This window comes from Schistocerca piceifrons, chromosome 4 (genome assembly GCF_021461385.2).
Source record: "Schistocerca piceifrons isolate TAMUIC-IGC-003096 chromosome 4, iqSchPice1.1, whole genome shotgun sequence".
Lineage (NCBI taxonomy): Eukaryota > Metazoa > Arthropoda > Insecta > Orthoptera > Acrididae > Schistocerca > Schistocerca piceifrons.
In genome coordinates this window covers 419503641-419529461 of record NC_060141.1, presented here as the reverse complement: position 1 = coordinate 419529461, position 25821 = coordinate 419503641, and the positions used below count along the sequence as shown (strand labels likewise).

The window sequence follows — 25821 nt, the reverse complement described above, 5'->3', positions numbered from 1 at the left end:
TGAGGTCCATATATTCTAATATATTATAGGAGTGCCCAGCAAGAAGTCTTACATTTTGACTGAGATTTTCTATTCCCTGTCTGAAGTCTGCCAGCAAACTTTTGTACCAGCATATAAAATTCCATTTATTCTAGATACCAGATATTACATGATATGTGTATTGACACACAAATATAAGAATTTCTATGTTCCTGAAGACATTGCTGCAAGATGTTCATTTTTTTATTTTATTTACACCATTATTTACATCAACTCTGTGTTCTGACTGTTCTCTTCTGTAGAATACTTTTATCTTTATTTTATCTGCAATACCACAAAACATTATGGCATAGAGCATTATTGAATGAATATTAATTTTAACTCCACAGCGATTTTCTTTTTAATTTCAGTTTTCCTGTATGTCGTGGGGTCAACTGCTCTTGTTTCTTCTATTAAGTAATAACAATCAACAGCTTTCTTATTTCAGTACAATATAATACAAACGTTTTATTCCACCTTTGAGCATATTTACAAGCAACTGGTGTTGTCAGTCTTAACACAATAATAATAATAATATAAAGTTGGACAAATGTCTACAGTATAATAATCCAAGATGTATACAATACATACTGTTAACTGGGGTGAATACGGACTCAGGTCTGAATAGGGACAGCAGTTCAGGAAAAAGTTTTATGTGTTATTAACACAACGAAAAGTAATTTGTCTGTAGTGAGATCTGATGTCCGAAACACCTTATGAGTTTGTTTCTCTGAAGTACTTGGTTACTATCATCTTTGACTTATTTCAAAAATTGTCAGCCTTGTTCTAACTTCGTCATCTGTTTGTGTTGTTTTTGTTTTGGCGGTAAAACTTCAGCTGTAAGTGCTACATACTTTTGAGGAATCTTTTCAAAAGTTTCCAGGTAAATATTATCACTATGCACAAGAGACATGCTCAGAGATTTATGATACAATCATTTTTAGTAGGTACTGTAATATATTTTCTCTTATACTGTAACTTTTATTTTAACTTTCAGGGGTGAATAGGGACAGCATGGTTAGGAAATATCAGCATGATCCTAGAGGTCATCGCCACAAACATGTTACACAAGAGAACCTGGAAAGGACCATAGAAGCCATTAGAAAAGGGATGTCACTCCGAAAAGCTTCAGAAAAATTTAAAACTGCGAAATTTGTATTGCAAAGGTACAGCAAAATATCTAAGCAGGAAATTGAAAACAGAAATAAGAGGGAAGGACAAACAGCTCTTGGTGTGCCAACTGAAGTGAAGATTGTGGAAAGTGTTGTTACTTGTGGAAGATGGGGGACATCCACTAAGCATGTTTGATGTACAGTGTTTTGTGAAGTACTCTTTGGATACAGAAGGAAGAATAATAAAGGAATTTAAAAACAATCTTCCAGGTCCAGATTGGGCACAATCTATCATTGAGAGACACAAAGCTATTTCTCCACAAATACATCAAAATATATCCCAAAGCTGAGCTAAAATTACCTCACAGGATATTGTTCGTTATTTTGAATAGTTGAAAATAACTCTTAATGTTATTCCCCCAGAGCAAATATTAAATTATGGTGAGACAAACCTGGTGGACAACCCTGGAAGGAAAAAACTTCTGTACAAAAGACGCTGCAAATATCCTGACAGGATTATAAATCAAACAAAATCCAATGTAGCCTAAGCGTGATGTTTGCTGCTACAGGCGATGGCACACTATTGCCACTGTACGTGATATATAAAGCTAAACACCTATACGATCTGTGGAGTGAAGGTGGTCCTGCTGGGGCAAGGTTTAACAGAAGTAAATCAGGCTGGATGGATGGCAGCTGTTTCTTAGATTGGTTTGAGTCTATAATGATACCTTATTTTCGTTGTTTTGGGGGAAGAAAAGCCATTATTGTTGACAACTTGAGCTCTAATCTGTCTCCAGCTGTCATTGATTTGTGCAAAAAACATGACATTGAGTGTGTTTTCTTACCATCAAACTCAACTCATCTTACACAAGCTCTAGATGTCGCAATTTTTAGGCCATTGAAACAGGCTTGGCGACAGGTTCTGGAGAACTGGAAAAGCAGAACTAACAAGTGTTCAGGAATTGATAAGAAGTACTTTCCTCGACTTTTGAAAGAAACCCTTGACATGTTATAACAAACTATAGGATTTGTTCAGGTTTCAAGAAGACTGCTGTTTATCCTTTCAATGAAGACCAAGTTCTTGGAATGTTGTCATCTGAAGAAAGTGGAGAAGGCAGCGCTGGCAATATTAATGACAGCCTGCTTGAATTTTTAACGAATCAAAGTGGGCTTGATGATAATTTGCGAAAACCAGGTAGAAAAAGGAAACTGAGCATACCACCTGGCAGGAGTGTTCGTGTTCATGACTTGTCGAATTCAGTGAATGAATCTGAAGAAGATAGTGATGGTGACAACAGTGATCACAGTTATGAAAAGAGAGAAGACTCCCCACCTACTCAGAAACCAGAAGAACTGTCTACTGATAGGGTATTACACAATGGGAATTGGGTGAAAGTAAAATTTGAGAGCGTAAAGGGGGCTCCAAAATATTTTATTAGTAGAATTACTGAAGTTGTGCTTGAAGAAAAAACATATGTGGAATAGTAATCAACATGGTTTTCGTGCAAAGCGAAGCACAGAAACTGCAGTCATAGACTACACCCAACAAAATAATTAAAAATTTGGAGAAAAACAAAAGTGTAGTAGGAATCAATTTAGATCTATCGAAAGCTTTCGATACAGTCTGCCATGAAATCCTCCTTGATAAGCTGGAAGCAGTAGGTATTAGAGGAAGAGTTAAAATGTGGTTTGAGTCATATCTCAAAAACAGATCTCAGATTGTAGAGCTCACCACTGTAAATTCAAATAAAAAAATAAGGTTAGTTTAAGAAGCAAATGAAGTTCCTTTAGGAGTACCCCAGGGCAGCATCTTAGGGCCACTACTCTTTCTCATATATCTCAATGATTTACAGTTATAATATGATACAGCCAAAATTGTACTATATACAGATGACACAAGCCTGATAGTGAGCGACTTTAAAAACTCGTTACAGTCAACTACTGACAAAACCCTAAAAAGTAATGAGACTTGGTTCAGTGCAAATAAACTACACTCAATGCAAAGAAAACTAATTATATACAGTTTGGTAGAATGATTCAGAGTGAAGACATTAATCTAGAACTGGATAACAGACTAATAGAGAGAGTGCACTTTGCAAAAGTGTTAAGAATGCGTATAGATGAAGTTATGAATTGGAAACACCATGTAAAATTTCTTACACACAGACGTAACTCAGCCTGCTTTGCACTGAGAGTTATTGCAGATGTTTGCACTCTAGAAGGCATCAGAATGGCATACTTTGGATACTTTCATTCTGTTGCCTCATTTGGAATAGTGTTCTGGGCCGGTTCTAAATCTAATTTGAAAGACATTTTAATTTTACAAAAACGGGCTGTTCGAATAATTACCCACAGTCCGACACAAGCTCACTGCAGACCTTGCGACCGAACCGCCGAATCTTTCCATCAGTAAATGGGGTATGTTCTCAACTGACTCGGTTGTTTTAACCCCCTCCACTGACGGAATGACCCGCTTCCTACTTCCGTATGTATAAAGCCAATACGGACTTGTAGCTGTCACGCCTTTGGGCTTACTGCTACGTATTTTAACCGTAAATAGCTCAGTCCTAATGGTAAGAGGTAGTAGTGAATTCACGTTATTAATCTTCGAATACAGCGCAGCTGCCACAAGCTCAGCTCACTTTTACTCCACTCCTACCCTCGCCATTGCACGACATTAAGTAGGTGCTACATGGACCTTGCTAAATTCACTTGCGTATACATTTTTGACCGTTACTCGCCAGTATTTACCTAATGATTAGTACACTCCTAACCGGACTATTTCCCAAAGAGCTGTGATGATTGAACGGGTTCGATCCACGGCCTACAGTGCCCCACAGTTCACACAGTAACACTGCCTACCTGACCCACTTAACTTGGTAGTGAGCTTATGTATCCAATCACCACTGCTAGCAGCAGTGGATAATCCTATCAGCACGACGAGAGCAGCAGACTTACCGTCGAATCCTCCTGAAAATACTTATAACTACGGTCGCCAGCTCTGAAGGAGCAAAAGAATAAATCAATTTTTTGGCTCATTTCAAAGTGAAACGGCGTGAGTTGAATTTTAAACTTAATTCTGAATATTACTATTTCTGATCATTCTAGGTGATTCTACAAAGCAAATACTCTCTCAATTTCTGTGAGTTGGCTTGGTAATTACCACCAAGACAATTTATGCAACTTAGGTTAACAAAATTCTATCCTTCAACTTATTTAATGATTTTGGATATTACTCTTTGAACAATTGATATAGAATTAGTTAAGTGATTTTACTTGAAAGGTTACTCAGAACAATTTAAGTAACTATAAATAGGCGACTCATTCTGGTGTGGCCATTGCTCTTTTCAACATTCTTATACACTAAAGTATTCTACAACCAAAAGAATTGTAAATGAAAGAGGCGATGGTGGCCTCAGTCTGATTTCACTACACTATGTTTGAGGTTACTACACTTTACAATGAACAACATGCGTCGTAATTTTACTCATTACTATATTCTGTCCTCTGCACTTGCATAAAGGAAAACTGGTATTCTCCTTTTACATGTATACAAAGTTCGACTTAACAATTGCAAGCAGTCTTGCCTTGGGTAGACGTGTCGGTGCTGGTGGTGAGATGCATGTAGCTAACGCAGCTCTTCACGCCTCGTGCCCTTAATGGCGGCTGGAACTACGAGCTGTAGCACTCGTATAAGCTACTGCACGTCCGCCATAAAATCTGGGCGCAGGAACTCTTACAATCAGCCCCAGTGGCATAGAGACGGCTTCGACAACCATTCGTCGCGTTCTACTCCACAAACGGCGACGATATTCGCCTCTTCGCTGTTGCACAATCGCTTTTGCGTGAGCACAGTTACGCACATCCGGTCACGTCAAAACTCCCCAGGGCATTCCATTGTTCAGTCCCTGTGTCTCCAGCTACCTCTTGCTACGCTCGTATCACCAAGAGTGGGGGCGTTCCCCTACCACCTTTTCACCGAAATCATTTAGTATTTAAGAATATTTATATTTATTACCCTGGAGTTCATACCAGTCATAATAATTTACTACTAGCGCTTTATAACATTAAATCATACAGTAATAACTTATAATTACCAAGAAAAAGAATACATTTGACTCTGAGAGCTTAGTGCATTGTCTGACAGGTAGCGCTAATTCCCAGTTTCGCCAATAGATGGCATCAGGGTGCACTCCCTGGCAGTCTCACACCAGCGCGCCCGTTTCCGACGCGCGGGCTCCAAATTACTGTCAGCCCACCATCATTTCAGTTCCGTTACACATGCCCCACTTCTTATTGAAGTATCTAACAGTGATAATTCAATAAGAAGTCTCTCCTACAATGAATCTGAAGTTTTCGTTAAGCTTTCTACCAAGGGTTTTCCCTTTCTTACAGATACACCTTGATACTTATATTACATATTTAAAATTAAACACCAATTCTTTCTCTCTTTCCTGCTAACATTACATAAATGATGTACATATATTCTTTCCAATTTTCTTACTTCTGAACACAGTACACTTTAAACATCTTTTTTTTTTTTTACAATAATTTTAAATACACTTCTTTTATCTCAGGCAAGTAAAACACACGTTATGCGCCTATTACATTATTGCCCGTCCTTTTCACTTTACCTCCTCACTTTTCTACCTCTTCCACAACACTTATTTACACATCTATTAAGGCTTTCTTAGAAGCTCAGTCTTTCCCAGTCAGTTTAGTCTCTACTTAAACTAGAAGTTTCATTAGAATACTGCAACATATTTTAGTGAACATTTACCTTTCACATAGAACAAAAGAAACAAAACTATTTACATATTGGTTTACTTTAATATTTATTTATATATTTATTTTCAATCTGGTAGAATTCGTGGTTCATACCTTTTGAGATCCACTATGCTTCTTACTCCCAGGCGTTTGCCTGTTAATGGGTACTCTAAATAATAAGCATTCACATTGGGTATGGACACTATTTTAAATGGTCCATTATATATATATATATATTTAAATTTGCTGATCTCGTTATTAATTTCACTTGACTTTTCATGTGTTTTTACAAGAACGAGATCACCTATTTTGAATTTAGGATTCCTTACTTTTTCGTCATGACGACGAATTCTCGCATCTGCTTGTTTTCTCATCTTGTCTTTTACTAAGTTCTTTTTACTATCATAATCTAATTCAACTCTATCTGGAAATTCTAGTAGGTCTTCTACTAGACTTTTACTTCTCGTCTTTTTCAGGATTTCTTCTGGAGTAAATCCAGTGCTCTCGTTTGTTAATGAATTCATGATTTCTTCGAATTCACTCACATACATGCCCCACTTCTTGTGGTTACTATGGCAGTACGTCCTAAATAACCAACCTATCTCACGCATATATCTTTCTGCCGGATTGCTTGATGGGTGATAAGCTGAGATATGTACCACTTCTACCTGCTTCTCAGTTATCCCATCCTTCCACATTTTTGAGCAAAACTGAACACCATTATCTGATAGTATTCTCTTTGGCTTACCTACTTTCACAAAATAATCACACACCATTTTATCATACACAGCTCTGGCAGTAGCTTTTCTCAAGGGATATAGCTTTATATACTTTGAGAAAAGTTCAACTGCTACAAATATGTACACAAAACCCCCCATGGTTTTCGGTAATGGTCCAAAGATATCTACTGCTACTATTTCTAATACTTCATCAGGTTTTATTGACTGCATGGGCCCTTGATTAGTTGCATTTGTTACTTTCGCCTTTTGGCATAGATCACAAGATCTTATCCTCTGTGCTACACTTCGTGCCATGTTGTTAGAGGTAATGCATTCATCTAACTTATCGGTACACTTCCGTGCACCACAATGGCCATATGCCAAGTGAACATAATCTATCAGCACTTCAGTGTGTTGTTCCGGCCAACATACTCTCCACTTCCCTGGATTATTTAATCTTTGAAGATACAGTACACCTTTATGTATTTTATATGAAGCCCTTATGTTAGTTGCGTCTGGATTGTCAAACTTGACCTTTACCGACTTGAGTGCATCATCATCACTTTGATATCTTCGCATATTCCGACATATTTCCCTAATTTTTTCTCTTCCTTCCGCTTTTTTGAAGTAATTCACCTCAAAAACATCTTCCCTATTCTTTACACTTTCTAGTGTCTCACATCCTTCCGGTAATCTCGACAAAGCATCCGGTACTACATGTTCTTTCCCTGTAACATACTTGATCTCTATATCAAATTGTTGTAAAAACAGCGCCCATCTGGTCAACCTGTTATGTAACAATCTGCAGTCCTTCAAAAATATTAAAGCTTTGTGGTCTGTATGGACCACAGTCTTATGTCCCCATAAGAAAAGTTGAAATTTCCTAAAACCCCATACTATAGCTAAATCCTCCTTCTCTGAAACTGTATAGTTTCTTTCGTACTTAGACATGGTTCTACTCGCAAATGCTATTTGTCTATGAGTTTTTCCCCCATCTATCATTACCTCCTGAAATATGGATACTCCCAATCCATAATCTGAACTATCTGTTGCCATGTGGAATGGTTCACACAGGTAAGGGTGCCATAACTTTATGTTTTTAGCCAAATTGTCTTTTAGCCGGTTGAATGCTGTTTCACATTCCTCAGTCCATATATACACAGTGTTCTTCTTAAGTAGGTTGTTCAGATGTGGGCTATTGAACACCTGATCATCCACATACTTACGATAAAAGGAACAAAGTCCTATAAATGACTTTAGTTGTTTTTTATTCTTGGGAGCCGGACAATTTCTTATTGCTTTGACTTTATTGGGATCCTTTTCAATTCCCTCTGGTGTTACTATGTGACCTAAAAACTTTATTTCTTTCTTCACAAACTCGCATTTTTTCAGGTTCAGGGTCATTCCTCCTTTAATTAAAGCTTTGAACACCCTGTCGCATAACTCCATGTGCTCTTCCCATGTCCTTGTAGCAATTAACAGATCATCTACATAAACCGTGATTAGCGAACTAAGTTCACTCCCTAAAATTTTGTCTAAAGCCCGAATGAACACTGAAACGGAAGTATTTAGGCCAAATGGTACCACTGTGAAATGGTAGCATTTGCCATTGAATAAAAATGCCGTGTACTTCCTAGACTCCTCACTTAATGGGATTTGCCAGTACCCTGCAGTTAGGTCTAAACTAGTCATATACTTTACACCATTAAACTTCTGCAATAAATTATCTATGTTCTCTGGACGATCCAACTCCCTCTTCACTACTTTATTCACAGTACGAGCATCTATCACTATTCGTACACTTCCATCTTTCTTACCTACTATCACCAATGGGTTATTATATGGGCTAGAACTCCGTTCAATGACCCCACATGAAACCATTTTATCTATTTCTTTTTGAACTGCTTCTTTCTTAGACAAGGGTACATTATATGGTGGTTTAAAGAAAGGTTCATGCTCCTCTACCTCCATGCAGTACTCATAATTTATCACTCGTCCCGGTTTGTCCAAAAATACCTCCTGATTTTCTTTCAGAATTTGCCATAGATCCTCCCTTTGGGCATCAGATAGTCCTTCCGTTTTATCCACTACATTTCGAAGGAGTGTCTCCTTATTTCCATCTTCAACTATCTGCCTCACCAGAAACCAATCGAATTTTTGACCTATTCCTGAATCATGATCATCTCTAAATTCTACCCATCCCAGCTGGTTCTCTTCCATTACTCTAGATGATTCAAATGGTATTTCTAATACCGCACTATCAACTTTACAAACTATTATCCCTTTGTCACAATCTATAATTACTTTCTGTTTTATTAACCAGTCAATGCCTAAAATGATCTCGGCATTGAGCTCTGGAACTACTAAAAATGCATTCGAAAATAGCTTGTTTTTTATCTTAAATTCCATCATCACTTGATGTTTAACAGGTTTACTACATTTCCCTGTCGCCCCTATCACTTTAACACCTGTTACTGGCATCATGACTACTCCTCGTTGCTCTTTGATCATCTCAAGAAATGCGTGCGAAATAGCACTTATTTGAGCACCCGTATCCAACAATACATATAAATCGTACCCACATACATTAATGGGCAGGATTGTTTGCATCCTATTGTCCTCTTTCATACTTTCTTTATCTTCCCATAATAAATCCTTTTCCACCGCTAAGTCTTGCCATATTATTTTTCCTGTTTTTATACTGACCATTCCATCTGGAGGTTTCTTTCTCCTTTTCATCCTAAATTCTTTTACCACTTTTTCCAATAGTCCTTCGTCTAGGCTCTTTAATGCCATCTCGTTCTCATTCGAATCTGTCATGCCTGAACTCTCGGTTGCGGGATCGGAAACTTCCTTTACTTCTTTTTCTCCCTGGGTGCTTTCTGATGATTCTGATGATAATTCCTCCTCCTTAGAAATATGGCCTTCTTCGGATTCAAATAATTCTCGCAAATTATAATCAATTTCTCTACTTTCCCTTTGTTGGATAGTGCATTCGCCACTCTTACTTTCATTATTTTCCCCTACTAATGGAATTCCAGTCTCACTCAACTCATTTGCTTCAGTACTACAGGGATCACAACACTCTTTCTCTTGGTTAGATACACTTTCTCTAATTTCTTTAAAAGAATCTTCATCACAGTCATGTACTCCTGCTGTCACTAGGTACACATCATAATCGGTATGGCTTTCTAACACTGTCATATTCGGGTACAAACTAATCACTTGAGTGGAAGATCTTTCTAATTGTGCTGGCTGGCTTTTGAGCTGATGTACATATTCTGCATACGAGGTAATTTCTGAATCGGCATGCGTCTCTGCACTATGCCCCTTTTTCTTATCCACCCTTCCCTCTTTAATTATTTCTCGATGCGATTCGTCGACTATTCGTACGAACCTTTTACCATAAGTCACATCACTCCTCCCTTGCCCCTGCTTCTCTGCACAGTTGCCATCCCTACCGACAAACAACGCCTTCTCTGACTCTTCCTTCATCAGTTCGTCACTCTGACCTCGAATTGTACTTATTTCATTCACGTGAGCCTTCACATCCGACCGATATTCTTTTCCTACTTCATTTCCTTTAATAATTCCTCCCTGCTCTCTCTCCTCTGTTTGTATCCCTGCATTATACTTCGCAAAGTTTCGTTTACGTAACTGCTCTTCAGGCGAACGACGCACTATCCTACTATAGTACTGACTACTCCGATCTTCCCTATATTTTGGCTATTTCTTTCTTTCCGCGCGCGTTAGGCCCTTGACCTGCGCGGTATTTAGTTTTCCTGATTTTGATAATGCATCCCGTTTCCCTGATAGTGTCCTCTCCCTCGCTGAGAGTTACCTCCTCGACCTCTTCCTCTCATCATGTTAATTTGCGGTTCATTCCTACCACCTTTTACTATTCCATTCTGATTTCTGAAACCTCGAAACTCTCTAGTTTCACGCCACCTATCTTCATTCTCGATTTTTTCTAAAAATTCATCGAATGTTCGATGAGTGCCTCCTACATAACGCTTTGAATCGTCAGGTAGCTTTTTCCACAACTCCCACACTATCTCCGATTCTGATCTACGATCTTTAAGATACTCCAAACGCTTGAACCATCCTTCACAGTATTCTTTCATGAGCCCACGCCCATGTTCTGGCATTCTGGCGACAACGAATTCTCTCCACAACCTATCTCTCTGTTGTGTGCTCCAGAATTCCTCAAGGAACTTTTCTTTGAAGTCTGTAAACTTCAAATTGTCGATATCCAAATTAAATCCCCAACGTTTAGCATGACCTGCTAAAGCGTCTATTACTAAATTAATTTTTTCTTTATCCGACATGTCTGTTGGTAAGACACGTTCACAATTTTTTATAAAATCCATTGGATGCCATCCACCTTGTTTCTTTTGAGGATCGTATTTTTCCTCCCTACTCAGTATTTCCGATTTTTGCATTACCAATGGGATACCACTACAGTTAAGAAACGTCTGATTCTGAACTTGCTGACTTAACAATTTTATCTCATTACGCAGTGTATTTTCCTGCTCCTGCACACATGCATCAAAACTCAACATGGTATTGCGCAGTGTTTCAATATCAGCTGCTGTTTCTTTAACAATCTTTCTTTACAACTGGTACTATCACCTGTAATTTACTTTCAATTATCGGTTCTAATTTTTCACTAACCAAAGGTTCCACTGATTTCTCTATTCTCTGAATTTCGGTATCAAATCTTTTCTCTATTTCTGTGACTTTTCTCTGAACATTTGTTATTTCAGCCCTAATGCTATTTACTGATTTGTTTACCTTTGTGATACGCTGGCTTTGCGTATTCAAAATATCTAAATTGGCTTTTATTTTACCAGATAGGTTTTCATCCAATTGGGATATATGACTAGCCATTTCTGCTTTCAAACTAGCATTCCCTTCTCGAATTTGCGCCATCATCCTATTTAACAAACTTGTTAATTCAAAATTCCTCTCCCTTGTGACTTGCATCCACAGATACATTGGGTTCACTTTTCACTACCTTTGGTTTCACTTCCCGTTTCTCCTGTCTTGTGGGTGTGGATTCACCTATAAGATTTTCCAACCCTACAACAGTATCTATGGTCCCTAATTCTGGGTCTGACCTTGTAATGTTTTCGTCTTGTTTGTTACTATTCGACTCCATCTTATGCTGCTGTATTTCGTGCCTAATAGAAATGTTTATTAAACCAAGTATTCCTTGTTTAACTCCTTCTATTGGACTTTCTTTTGCTGCTTTGCCGGTTGTCATCTTGAACTTACCAATTGTGGTATATTTGTCTACAACAGAATTTTAAATTTAAAATTTTCTTGAAACTACAAGTTCATATAAAACACTTTTATTGCAGCCATTATTCTACAAACTTGGTAAGTCCTGTCACGGTCGCCACATGCGACCGAACCGCCGAATCTTTCCATCAGTAAATGGGGTATGTTCTCAACTGACTCGGTTGTTTTAACCCCCTCCACTGACGGAATGACCCGCTTCCTACTTCCGTATGTATAAAGCCAATACGGACTTGTAGCTGTCACGCCTTTGGGCTTACTGCTACGTATTTTAACCGTAAATAGCTCAGTCCTAATGGTAAGAGGTAGTAGTGAATTCACGTTATTAATCTTCGAATACAGCGCAGCTGCCACAAGCTCAGCTCACTTTTACTCCACTCCTACCCTCGCCATTGCACGACATTAAGTAGGTGCTACATGGACCTTGCTAAATTCACTTGTGTATACATTTTTGACCGTTACTCGCCAGTATTTACCTAATGATTAGTACACTCCTAACCGGACTATTTCCCAAAGAGCTGTGATGATTGAACGGGTTCGATCCACGGCCTACAGTGCCCCACAGTTCACACGGTAACACTGCCTACCTGACCCACTTAACTTGGTAGTGAGCTTATGTATCCAATCACCACTGCTAGCAGCAGTGGATAATCCTATCAGCACGACGAGAGCAGCAGACTTACCGTCGAATCCTCCTGAAAATACTTATAACTACGGTCGCCAGCTCTGAAGGAGCAAAAGAATAAATCAATTTTTTGGCTCATTTCAAAGTGAAACGGCGTGAGTTGAATTTTAAACTTAATTCTGAATATTACTGTTTCTGATCATTCTAGGTGATTCTACAAAGCAAATACTCTCTCAATTTCTGTGAGTTGGCTTGGTAATTACCACCAAGACAATTTATGCAACTTAGGTTAACAAAATTCTATCCTTCAACTTATTTAATGATTTTGGATATTACTCTTTGGACAATTGATATAGAATTAGTTAAGTGATTTTACTTGAAAGGTTACTCAGAACAATTTAAGTAACTATAAATAGGCGACTCATTCTGGTGTGGCCATTGCTCTTTTCAACATTCTTATACACTAAAGTATTCTACAACCAAAAGAATTGTAAATGAAAGAGGCGATGGTGGCCTCAGTCTGATTTCACTACACTATGTTTGAGGTTACTACACTTTACAATGAACAACATGCGTCGTAATTTTACTCATTACTATATTCTGTCCTCTGCACTTGCATAAAGGAAAACTGGTATTCTCCTTTTACATGTATACAAAGTTCGACTTAACAATTGCAAGCAGTCTTGCCTTGGGTAGACGTGTCGGTGCTGGTGGTGAGATGCATGTAGCTAACGCAGCTCTTCACGCCTCGTGCCCTTAATGGCGGCTGGAACTACGAGCTGTAGCACTCGTATAAGCTACTGCACGTCCGCCATAAAATCTGGGCGCAGGAACTCTTACAATCAGCCCCAGTGGCATAGAGACGGCTTCGACAACCATTCGTCGCGTTCTACTCCACAAACGGCGACGATATTCGCCTCTTCGCTGTTGCACAATCGCTTTTGCGTGAGCACAGTTACGCACGTCCGGTCACGTCAACACTCCCCAGGCCATTCCATTGTTCAGTCCCTGTGTCTCCAGCTACCTCTAGCTACGCTCGTATCACCAAGAGTGGGGGCGTTCCCCTACCACCTTTTCACCGAAATCATTTAGTATTTAAGAATATTTATATTTATTACCCTGGAGTTCATACCAGTCATAATAATTTACTACTAGCGCTTTATAACATTAAATCATACAGTAATAACTTATAATTACCAAGAAAAAGAATACATTTGACTCTGAGAGCTTAGTGCATTGTCTGACAGGTAGCGCTAATTCCCAGTTTCGCCAATAGATGGCATCAGGGTGCACTCCCTGGCAGTCTCACACCAGCGCGCCCGTTTCCGACGCGCGGGCTCCAAATTACTGTCAGCCCACCATCATTTCAGTTCCGTTACAACCTCTTTTCAAAAAGTTAGGAATACTTACTCTGCCATCAGTCTATATACTTAAATGTGTACTCTTAACCAAAGCTAATCTAAGCAATCTCCACACAAATGCAGACTGTCACAACTGTCACACAAGGAACAAGAATGATCTCCACATACAACAAGTAAGAAGAACACCAACTCAGAAGCATGTAAGCCACATGGGCATTAACCTCTATAATGCACTACCTCAGTACATTAAAGATTTAAAGAACAATACAAATTTTAAATTGGAACTGAGAACATTTTTAATTGATAAATGTTGCTACTCAATAAATGAATATCTTGAAGACCAAGAAAATGACTTTACAAACTAACTCCAAAATTTTTTATCTTTGTTTGTTTCAGCTTTTATTATACTTTACCATATATAGAACTAGTTATATATTGTTATTGAGAAACAAATTACTATAAACCATTTATGTGGAAAGAAACTGTAAGTTTGCTGTCATTTATTATAGACAATTTAATTTTATACATTCTATATTTTAATTTCTATGTATGACAAATCCAATTTTAGACAATTTCATTTTCTATATTCTATATTGTCAATTTCTATGTATCACAAGTCCAATATCGTTTGTACGATGACATGGATGCTAAATAAATAAATCATTTTTGAGACAAAACTCCAAAGACAATAGTGTTTATGTTTTCCCAGTTGTAGAAGATGTATCTGAATTTGGCTCTATTCAAGTCATGAAAGAACCGTCAATAAGACGAGGCAAACATATGTTTAAATGATGTTTTAATATTCTAAAGTATTAAAGGTTAATTTTTATTTTTAAAAACCTTTTTATGTGTCCCTTTTGCGCCCTGTGCCTGTTGCAATGGGGTTCTGTGAGTTATATTTATCACTGTCCCGATTGACCCCTACCAAGGGGTAAATAGGGACACTTTATAACTGCTAATTACTACAAATTATGTTGTTGTTGTTTTCAGTCCTGAGACTGGTTTTATGCAGCTCTCCATGCTACTCTATCCCGTGCAAGCTTCTTTATCTCCCAGTACATGCTGCAGGCTACATCCTTCTGAATCTGCTTAGTGTACTCATCTCTTGGTCCCCCTCTACAAGTTTTACCCTTCACGCTGCCCTCCAATACTAAATTGGTGATCCCGTGATGCCTCAGAACATGTCCTACCAACCGATCCCTTCTTCTAGTCAAGTTGTGCCATAAACTTCTCTTCTCCCCAATCCTATTCAATACCTCCTCATTAGTTATATGATCTACCCATCTAATCTTCAGCATTCTTCTGTAGCACCACATTTCGAAAACTTCTATTCTCTTCTTGTCTAAACTATTTATCGTCCACATTTCACTTCCATACATGGCTACACTCCACACAAATACATTCAGAAACGACTTCCTAACACTTAAATCAATTCTCGATGTTAACAAATTTCTCTTCTTCAGAAACGCTTTCCTTCCCATTGCCAGTCTACATTTGATATCCTCTCTACTTCGACCATCATCAGTTATTTTACTCCCCAAATAGCAAAACTCCTTTACTACTTTAAGTGTCTCATTTCCTAATCTAATTTCCTCAGCATCACCCAACTTAATTCGACTACATTCCATTATCCTTGTTTTGCTTTTGTTGATGTTCATCTTATACCCTCCTTTCAAGATACTGACCATTCCGTTCAATTGCTCTTCCAAGTCCTTTGCTGTCAAATTATACTAAACAATACCAAATATACCTAGTTTCAAAGTTGAATGACTATACCATCGTCCGCTTTAATTATTAAAAACTCATAATGAGATCGCATTTTCGGATTTATTATTTAAAAACCTGAAATTCTGCCCCTATTCACCCCAGTTTATGATATTTAAGCCATCCTTGGGCTTAATTTTCCACAAACTTTTGAGACTCCTACATATTTCAATAAATTGATTTATGAACGCGCTAAAGCACTGACTTCAGCAACCGTCTTATGTTTCACTGTATACGCAAATACGAAAGAAATTAGACTGAACAAACAGCTAATTCAAACATATTTCGCCCGATGTATTTGCGGCGATCTCTCGTCCACACGTAGCAATCTGTCGCGCAGTCATAATTCAGTATGGATCCAGTTTTACGCACTTTTCATGTCATTCTCACTCCACATTCTACGATATTTCTACGCATATTTTATTAGAGCCAGACATTTGCAAGAGAACTGGCGTTTACACAAAATAATTTATTGAAATAATTCACAGTGGCTGTCGATCCTTAAAAACACAAAATAATGTTGGTAACATCTGTGGTGTGCGGTGTGTGGAAGTTGTTATGTCATTTTCCCACTGTGGTTTATCTTTGTTACTGAACATTTTTTCCAGGGTAGCCAACGTAAACAATTGAAGTTGTGCTACAGATTTCAAACATTGCATGGAATCACTGTACCGAGTGTAGGAGGAACTTTCAGTTCGCAGTGAAGGAATATGTTTTTAAATATAGTTTGACCCTCATATTTTAGTTAATTGTCTTGTTTGCGTTATATTATTCGATGAATATGTGGTAGTGCCCAATATTGGTGGTTAAGTGTTTGTATTTTAAAGGTGAACCCGTGACTAGCACACGCGTGTGGTTTATTTCCAAAAGATTTTTATAAATATAAAAGGACATTATTTGCGAAAACTGACAATGAAGATAAAAATTAACACAGATTTACTCCCTGTCAAAGGGCAGTACTTTCTGTTCAACGCCGGTAAGTTATATTTACAAAAGTCAGTTTTTGAGGCACCATTAATGTCATCTTTTTATAGCTGACAGAATGCATAAAAAGTGACATTTTTGTTATGGTTAGTGCTCTACAGATGCATTTCCTGGTTATTCAGGTACAGCTCCAGTGGTGCCTTACTTACCAACGTATGCCCGACAGCTTGGATTCTCCAGTGTAGTTGTTGGTTTAATCTACACGATACTGCCAATTATGGGAATGCTCGCCAAGCCATTACTTGGTGCTGTTGCAGACCATTTTCGACGTCAGAAAATGATGTTCATTCTCTGTGAAGTACTTGTTTTAGTAACGTTTTTTACTATACAGTTCATACCAGAAGTACCTGTCGAATCAAAATCTGTAGCAATATTCGACTGTGGAGAAGGGGAATCATTCATTAATGTGTGTGGTAACAAATCTTCAGACCAGTGTGATGCAGAACGTATTACAGAAGATGGTAGCTCAGGTGCTCTTCATTGTGAGGTTTGTAGAATATACAATCGCCTTTTGCATTTCTTATTTTGTTGTGTACAGTTCTGCTATGTTCTTGCTTTATGAGATAATCTCTTGCTCTTATATGCGTACTTAGGGTTTGGAATTTAAGGTAACTAATGTATAAAATACCATTTTTATGAAGGTATTCGTTATATCTCAGGCCATTTGACCAATTAATGTTGGAGACTTGTTATCAGATTTCTTTTATGTGAAGTTTGAGGTTACAGTGCAGATCATTGGTGCATTATTAGTATTGGTTCAGGGGTTACAATGCTGCTATGGTTTCAGTGGATAATACTGGTACATTAATTAGTATTGGTATTGGCACTTTATTATTTATCAGACAACCCTTCCAGGTTGTAGAAGCAATGGTTAAGATATGCCTTCATTGCAGTATTGAATCCTGTAATACTGTTTACTGACTGTATGTCATTTTGGAATTTTTTAAATATCTTTTTTACTAGATGCAGAAAACCATTTGACAAATCTTAGTTTTTGTTCTGTGCATATGGAGATACATTTATTGTGTTGTGGATGTGTACATTTTTGGGGAAGAATGTGTTATTTTGAGTTGCATAATGCTTTGTGAAAACTACAGTTTGTGTGTCGTATCTTCTACGGTTGTGTTTTGGATACTGAATAGCTTAATAATGTTAGGGGAAGCTCCACAGAAAGTGACTCTGTACTTAAGAAGCAACTGAATGTTTACATAGTACACAATTTTGAGGCAGTCTGCTGGTGCAGTTTTCATGAATGCTCATCGCATAGTAGAATGTGCTCAATTTTTTAATGAGTTTGCCAATATGAATTTGCACCTGACACTGCCCTGGATCCACAACCTGAGAAACTTTGTTATGTCAACTCTATGTACAACTATGTTTGACAAGTGGATATTTATAGTTTGTGGGACCTTTTCGTTGAGATTATGGAAGTCCATTTCTACAGTTTTTTCTTCAATTGTGATTATCTGATAGTGTGCAAATCATCTTGCTATGCTATCTTCTTTGTTATATATTCTTGTGGTAAGTTTTTTTGTTTTTGCACTGATGAGAAAGCTTGTGTCATGAGCAAACTGATAATCATTTAGACTATATATGTTGGAGTGTGGGTCATTTACATATAGGAACAACAGCACTGATCCCTTTGCTGATCCATGGGGAACACCATATTTCACTTCTTGGTATTCTGGGTAATGGTTTGTAATTCTGTTATGTTCAGTATGTTATACGAGGGTCAGTCAAAAAGTAATGCCTCCTATTTTTTTTCTACGTTTAATTGTCAGGAAATTTAAATGCAATTACATAGGTTGAAAACCACAACATTGAGGATCATTTTGTCATTTTTCAATGTAATCTCCGCCCATCTCTACAGTTTTGGTCCATCTTTGAACAAGGGCATGCATCCCAGCACGGTAAAAATCACAGCTCTGCTTCCTAAGCCATTGACGCACGGATGTTTTGACGGCCTCCTCATCTTCAAAATGAATCCCACGATGAGCTTCTTTTAGTGGCCCGAACAGATGAAAGTCTGATGGTGCCAGGTCAGGGCTGTATGGGGGATGAGGCAAAACTTCCCATCCAATTTTGACAATCTCGTCAGAGGTGTGACGACTGGTGTGTGGTCTTGCATTGTCATGCAAAAGAAGAACATCTGCCATTGATTTTGTTGGGCGAACTCGCTGAAGACGTGCTTTAAGTTTGTTGAGGGTTGTGACGTATTGAACAGAATTTATTGTGCATCCCTGCTCCAAAAAATCAACCAGAATCACACCCTCTGTATTCCAGAAAACTGTTGCCATAACTTTCCCTGCCGATCGCACAGTTTTGAATTTTTTCTTCCTCGGCGAGCTTGTGTGACGCCACTCCATTGACTGCCTCTTTGATTCGGGTTCAAAAAAATGCACCCATGTTTCGTCCCCGGTCACAATTTTTTTCAGAAACTCATCTCCCTCCAAACGGAAGCGCTGCAAGTGTTGGGAGGCTATTGTTTTCCTTGCCTCTTTATTCTGATCGGTTAACATTCTTGGAACCCACCGTGCACAAACTTTTGAGTACCCCAATTGTTTAATAATCGTGATCACACTGCCTTTACTAAGAGAAATAATGCGACACACTTCATCTGCAGTCACCCGACGGTCACCACGAATGATGTCATCAACTTGCTGAATGTTGTGTGGAGTCACTGCACTCACCGGCCTGCCGCTCCGCTTTTCGTCAGTCAACGGTGTTTGCCCTTCAGCTTCCTTACAACGACGAACCCATCGTCTAACAGTGCTGACATCCACTGTCACAACACCATACACCTTCTTCAGTCTTTCATGAATGCGTATGGGCGTTTCACCTTCTGCATTCAAGAATTCAATCACACAACGCTGTCTCAAACGAACATCGATGTCGGCCATCTTACAAACTTCTGCTGTGCTGCCACCTGTTGACACAGAAAGTTACTACTGCAGTGGATTGCAGAAGAAGGTTTGAGGAATGGCGCCAAATTCAAATTTTTCACTTAACTTAATTTCTTTAAGTAGAAAAAAAATGGGAGGCATTACTTTTTGACCGACCCTCGTATTTCCACTATTTGTTTACATTTGCAAAGGTTAGCTATGCCCCTGGCTTCATGGTCTGTAATTCAAATGTCTTTGAACACAAGGCATACACCAGTGATATATTGTCTATTGTCCCCTTTCTGGTAAATTTCGCTCAAGAATTCATAAATATCAGGGCTGGTTGAGTGGTTCTTCCTAAGCTACTAGTGTGCTATGGACAGAATTTGCTAAAACCTATAAGTCTTTCATGGAAAAATGCCTGTAAAATTATTGAGAAGCCAGACAATAGAGTGACTGGCCTGTAATTGCCAACTTCTTCTATATTTCCTTTGTGGTATACTGGTTTCAATTTTTAGACAAGAAGGGAAAGTCCCTGATTCAAGTGAACTGTTGTGCAACTGTGTCAGTGATATTTTACAGGGACTTCACTACACCATTTTACTGTTTTGTCAGGTATACCACCTGCACCCGAAGACTGTTGTTGTTCTTCTTCATTCATTGGGTATAGACACAATGAGGCATTGGCCCCTAACCTAGCTTGCGTTAATCATGAATGTCTCACACAGCACAAAGTCCCAAGTGACTGGAAAAAAGCACAGGAGACTCCAGTACATAAGAAAGGTAAAAAAAAAAACAGACCCACATAATTACAGACCAATATCCCCAACTTCTGTTCTCTGCAGAATCCTTGAACATATTCTCAGTTTGAATATAATAATCTTCTTGAGACTGAGAAACTGATGTGCACAAATTGGCATGGTTCTAGAAAGCATTGCTTGGAAAAATTCAGCTTGCCCTTTTCTCATTATATATTGAGAATTATAGATGAAGGGCAGCAGGCAGATTCCATATTTTTAGAGTTCTGGAAAGCATTTGACACAGAGCCCCATTGCAGGCTGTTAATGAAGGTATGAGCATATGAAATAGGAACATAGATATGTAAGTGGCTTGAAGACTCCTTAAATAACAGAACTCACTATGTTGCCCTCAATGGTGAGTATTCATCAGAGAAAGGATATCATAAGGAGTGCTCCAGGGAAGTGTGATGAGCACGTCAAAAAAAGTTTTGCATCACCCCAGTTCCCATAACTTCTGAAGATAAGTATTTACTGTTTACATTGTATCACAGACACAGGCCCTTTGACTGTTCAGAGGTGTCACTAAACCTGCCCAAAGATGAAAACAACCACACATGAGCAACGCCTATTAGATGGAGGCATTCCGACAGCCGATCAGTTCCAGTCATTCCACCAGGAAGGAGGTACACAGTTCACGTTGTCTGTAGTTCAACCGTGCCTCGACGGTCAATACTGTGGTTTGATCGCGTCCGCATTGTTACTTTGTGCCAGGAAGGGCTCTCAACAAGGGAAGTATCCAGGCGTCTCAGAGTGAACCGAAGTTATGTTATTCAGACATGGAAGAGATATACAGAGACAGGAACTGTTGATGACATGCCTTGCTCAGGCTGCCCAAGGGCTACTACTGCAGTGGATGACTGCTGCCTACAGATTATGGCTTGGATGAAACCTGACAGCAATGCCACCATGTTGAATAATGCTTTCTGTGCAGCCACAGGACGTTGTGTTACGTCTCAAACTGTGCGCATTAGGCTGCATGATGCGCAACTTCACTTCCGACACCCATGGCGAGATCCATCTTTGCAGCCACAACACCATGCAGCGCGGTACAGATGGGCCCAACAACATGCCAAATGGATCACTCAGGATTGGAATCACGTTCTCTTCACCAATGAGTGTCGCATATGCCTTCAACCAGACAATTGTGGGAGACCTGTTTGGAGGCAACCCTTTAAGGCTGAATGCCTTAGACACACTGTCCTGCGACTGCAGCAAGGTGGAGGTTCCCTGATGTTTTGAGGTGGCACTATGTGGGGCCGACATACACCACTGGTGGTCATGGAAGGTACCGTAATGGCTGTATGATACGTGAATGCCATCCTCCGACTGATAGTGCCACCATATTTGGTGAGGCATTCATCTTCAAGGACGACAATTTGCGTCCCCATCCTGCGCATCTTGTGAATGACTTCCTTCAGGATAACGACATCGCTCCACTAGAGTGGCCAGCACAGTCTCCAGACATGAACCCTTTTGAACATGACCGAGAAAAATTTGAAACAGTGGCTTACTGTTTACATGTCAGAAACTTTCTTTACGTCAGGCCCATTTCCAAATTTGCAAAGCATTCCCATTGTATATCATTAATTCACATTTGTTATCACTTCTAAAATCCAGAGAGACTGTAGGGGAAAAAATGTTGACCTCATTAAACAATTGAAGAAGCGTGCGTTTCTGCCCCTTTGGTAAAAATAACTTTGACTTTTGCGGATGACAGCTCTTCCTTGTAGCCAACTACTTGGCTTTCATTGATAACAGCTGACCATGAATTTTCCACATACTGAGTCTATCTTACATTTGCAGTGGCTTCAGTTTCCTTGCCCCTTACGTATCTACAACATAAGATGTATATGTACTTAAAACATTATTGCTAAGGAAATACAAATTTATCCTTTACTGTTGTTCGGTACTGGATATTGGGCGATAATATTATACTAATGACCATCATTATCCCTGACAACAGGAAGACTGCACTTTCGTCCATCACAGAACACCCTAAATTGATTTCATTATCAACCACCTCCATTCCTATAATTATTATCACTTTTTATTATATCATTGTTATAAAAAATCCTCCCTTTGATACTTTTTAAGTATTCTTTCCAATCATTCCCAACTGAAGAAATGGTGTAGAATTTTTCTGATGTTTAATTTTAAATCTCACTTACAGGGTCACCTTATACGAGGGTTTTCTAGAAAGTAAGTTCCGATCAGTCGCGAAATGGAAACCACAGTGAAAACCAGAAACATTTTATTTGCAACAGTTAGGTACACCTTCCACTAACTTCTCTACATAGTCGCCGCTCCGACTTCTAGTCAACTTTCCAATATCCTCGTCATAGAAAGCAGCCGCCTGTGCTTTTGGACAGTTATCTGCACTGGTCTGCAGCTTGTCGTCTGTGGAAAAGTTTTGCCTTCATAGCCAGCGGTTCTTGTGAATACAGATGAGACTCTTGGGGCGGGGGAGCCAATTACGGGCTGTATTGTGGGTGATCAAACACTTTTCATCAAAAATGCTGCAGGAGCATCTTCATTGCCCTTGCAGTGTGCGGCCAAGAATTGGCATGAAGAAGGAACTGCTTGACAGTTGTGTTATTTTGGTTGCGTGACACAGGCAAAATCTCTAACCAGGCCCTCATACTTGGCGGGAGACAATATTCCCTACACATCTTTACGTGCTCACTGTTCAATCAAAACTGAAAAGAACGACACGACACAATCGACAGGCATACTAGAGACACTGCCCAACACATCTGTGCAAAGGTTTACCGGATTTTCCCAGTGGTTTCCATTTCGCGGCCGATCTGAACTAATTTTCTGGACAACCCTCCCTACACATCTTTACGTGCTCACTGTTCACTCAAAACTGAAAAGAACGACACGACACAATCGACAGGCATACTAGAGACACTGCCCAACACATCTGTGCAAAGGTTTACCGGATTTTCCCAGTGGTTTCCATTTTGCGGCCGATCTGAACTAATTTTCTGGACAACCCTCCTACAAACTGAAAAAATTCCTGTAAAAAAGTTATAGTACATTCTCTTCGCATCATGATTGTTTCTGCCTCCTCCAGTTTCTTGTAGCAAATTATTGCAGGTTTTCTTTCATTTAGAACAGTTCTTCATAGTTATTAATTCTAAACATATAGATTATTAACTTAGCACTGATATTGTACTTGTAGATAATATATTATTATATGGCTGTAACACTAGATTGATAGATTGGTGAACACATTACCATCTACTTCGTGTATATTTAAATTCCCACAGTTGAATCTAGGATTCTCAATTTTCTTGGCATTGTAACTATGAAACATTATTGTATTTGCTTTTTGTTATGTTGAATTTATTCTTGAACTATATAATATGACACACACATGTTGTTGTTGTTGTTGTGGTGGTGGTGGTGGTGGTGGTGGTGGTGGTCTTCAGTCCAAAGACTGGTTTGATGCAGTGCTCCATGCTACATACAGCAGATCTGCATGCCCTCAGGAAAAATTACAGCTGTAGATTCTTCTTGCTTCCAGCCATTTGCAGTACCAGCAAAGCAAGGCCACTTTTGTTGATGTTAAAAGGCCAAATCAGTCAATTATCCAGACTGTTGCCACTGCAACTACTGAAAAGGCTGCTGCCCCTCTTCAGGAACCATGTGTTTGTCTCCCCTCTCAGTGGATACCCCTCCATTGTGGTTGCACATATGGTACAGCTGTTTGTATCGCTGAGGCACGCAAGTCTCCCCACAAACGCCAAGGTCCATGGTTTAGGAGGGGTGGGGGGGATTACCCACATACAGATCTCAAAACTAAATATACTCAAATGTGGGAGTATTATTGAGAAAATCAAATTAGCTTTTTGTGTCTATTACAATTTCCAGTCTTGATATCTGTACTCGAGAGCAATACTAGTTTTCCAGCCGATAACCCCATATACACAATTCACTTGTAAATACTTCTGTCCCAGAAACCTCTAAAGTTATCTCTTTTTATGCTCCACTCATGATATCTCTTTTTATGTTCCACTCATGAACCAGATTTGAACTGATTCTGGGATCCATATGTCACTCAATTCTCACTGTGTACACCACATTATTTTGTCAGGCTTCCCACCTTTAACCAGAACAACTCACCTCCAGAATGTTATGTGCTTCACAGATCCTAGAAATGCCATGCTCATTTCCTGAAGTGCAAACATCTCATACTATATCAAGACTTTCATCTTTCTGTGTAAACTGTTACTACAGCTGCTTAAGTTGCCGGCACGGTAGCTCAGCGTGTTCGGTCAGAGGGCTGGCAACGCTCTGTAATAAAAAAACTAAGTGAACGGATCACCGATCAACCGGAACAGGTGTAATCGGACGTCCGCCACGAACAAAATTTCAACGAACAATATAGAACAAAATTAGATTAAAAAAAAAAGAGGTTCTTTTGAGCACTATCACATTCGTTCTAATCCATAATCAATCTCCCTTCCCTGAACATCGAAATATTTGAGAGTCCAGGCCAATATTTTATGTATGTCTATAGAATTCCTTCCCAACTCTCCAGACTCTCCTGTGGTTAGGCCTACCTATTGGTATTCAGAAAATCCGCCTTCAAAAGTTTCATCCTTAGTTCCACTGCAGAACAATTCCCATTTCTTCTGGCACTTCCTCCAGAGATAGCTCCCTGCATCCATGAATTCCATCCAAGATTCTCTTATATTCCATGAATTATTGTAATACAGGGTGCGGCAGCGTTCATGGTAGGATATTAAAAACACACCATCAGGCAGGTAATTCATTTATTACCTCTTATGTCAATTAATAGTTAAAGGTGTGCCATTTACCAGTGTGTAAGTCATTGTCCATTTATTTTTTGAGTATGCCTCCTGTCAAATGATGCCCCCTCTGCACAACGCATTAATCTAGGCGGCATTGGAAGCTTCCCATAACTTGGCGTAACATATTCCCTGGGACATTGCCTACTGCAGTTCTGATGCGATCCTTCAACACAGGAATGGTGGCCAGAATTTGCATGGATTTCTTGGGACAGACATTTCCTGGTATAGTAATTTCCCGTTTTGGTGACATTTCCTGGGCGCCTCCCTCACCTGACCTTTCATGTTCAGACTTTTTCCTTTGGGGCTACCTGAAGCAATAAGTGTTCTGAACATGTGCCACCATTCCTGAGTTGAAGGATCACATCAGAACCACAGGCGGTGGTGTGGTTGCCTCCCATTTATGGTCAGGTCGGGTGTCACCTCATTGTCTCATATGGGTTGACATCAATGCTGCATTTGTCTTCTCTCACTTGTGATCAAGTCAGGGGTTTCATCACCGCATTCTCATTCTTGTACTACACATTCCTAAATTTATATTGATCAGAAATAGTCTCCTTAACATAATTTCCAGTGATCCTTTGACAGTGTCGCCAGTTTTGTAACTTCCCTATGTAATCCTTTTGCGCTTGATTTTTGCATTAGAAAGATTGGCCACAAAAAATCCCCTT

General features: G+C 39.1%; 2 protein-coding genes across 3 annotated transcripts in view; both read left to right on the top strand.

Annotated features, from left to right (window-relative positions):
* Positions 1-1683: 1683 nt before the first annotated feature.
* On the top strand, positions 1684-2145 carry LOC124795880 (MFS-type transporter clz9-like). The gene has a single exon (XM_047259961.1). The coding sequence runs from the start codon at positions 1684-1686 to the stop codon at positions 2143-2145; it is 462 nt and encodes a 153-aa protein (XP_047115917.1).
* Positions 2146-16298: 14153 nt separating this feature from the next.
* Positions 16299-25821, top strand: part of LOC124795145 (major facilitator superfamily domain-containing protein 6) — a 142171-nt gene continuing 132648 nt past the window's right edge. For both annotated transcript variants that reach the window (XM_047259022.1, XM_047259023.1), the window contains exons 1-2: positions 16299-16643; positions 16774-17138. In XM_047259022.1, the coding sequence (XP_047114978.1) occupies positions 16580-16643; positions 16774-17138 (429 nt within the window). In that variant the 5' untranslated portion in view covers positions 16299-16579. The remainder of the gene's footprint in view (positions 16644-16773; positions 17139-25821) is intronic.

Coding starts and splice junctions, on each gene's coding strand:
- LOC124795880 (XM_047259961.1), top strand. CDS start 1,684: ATGTTTGCTGCTACAGGCGATGGCACACTATTGCCACTGTACGTGATA.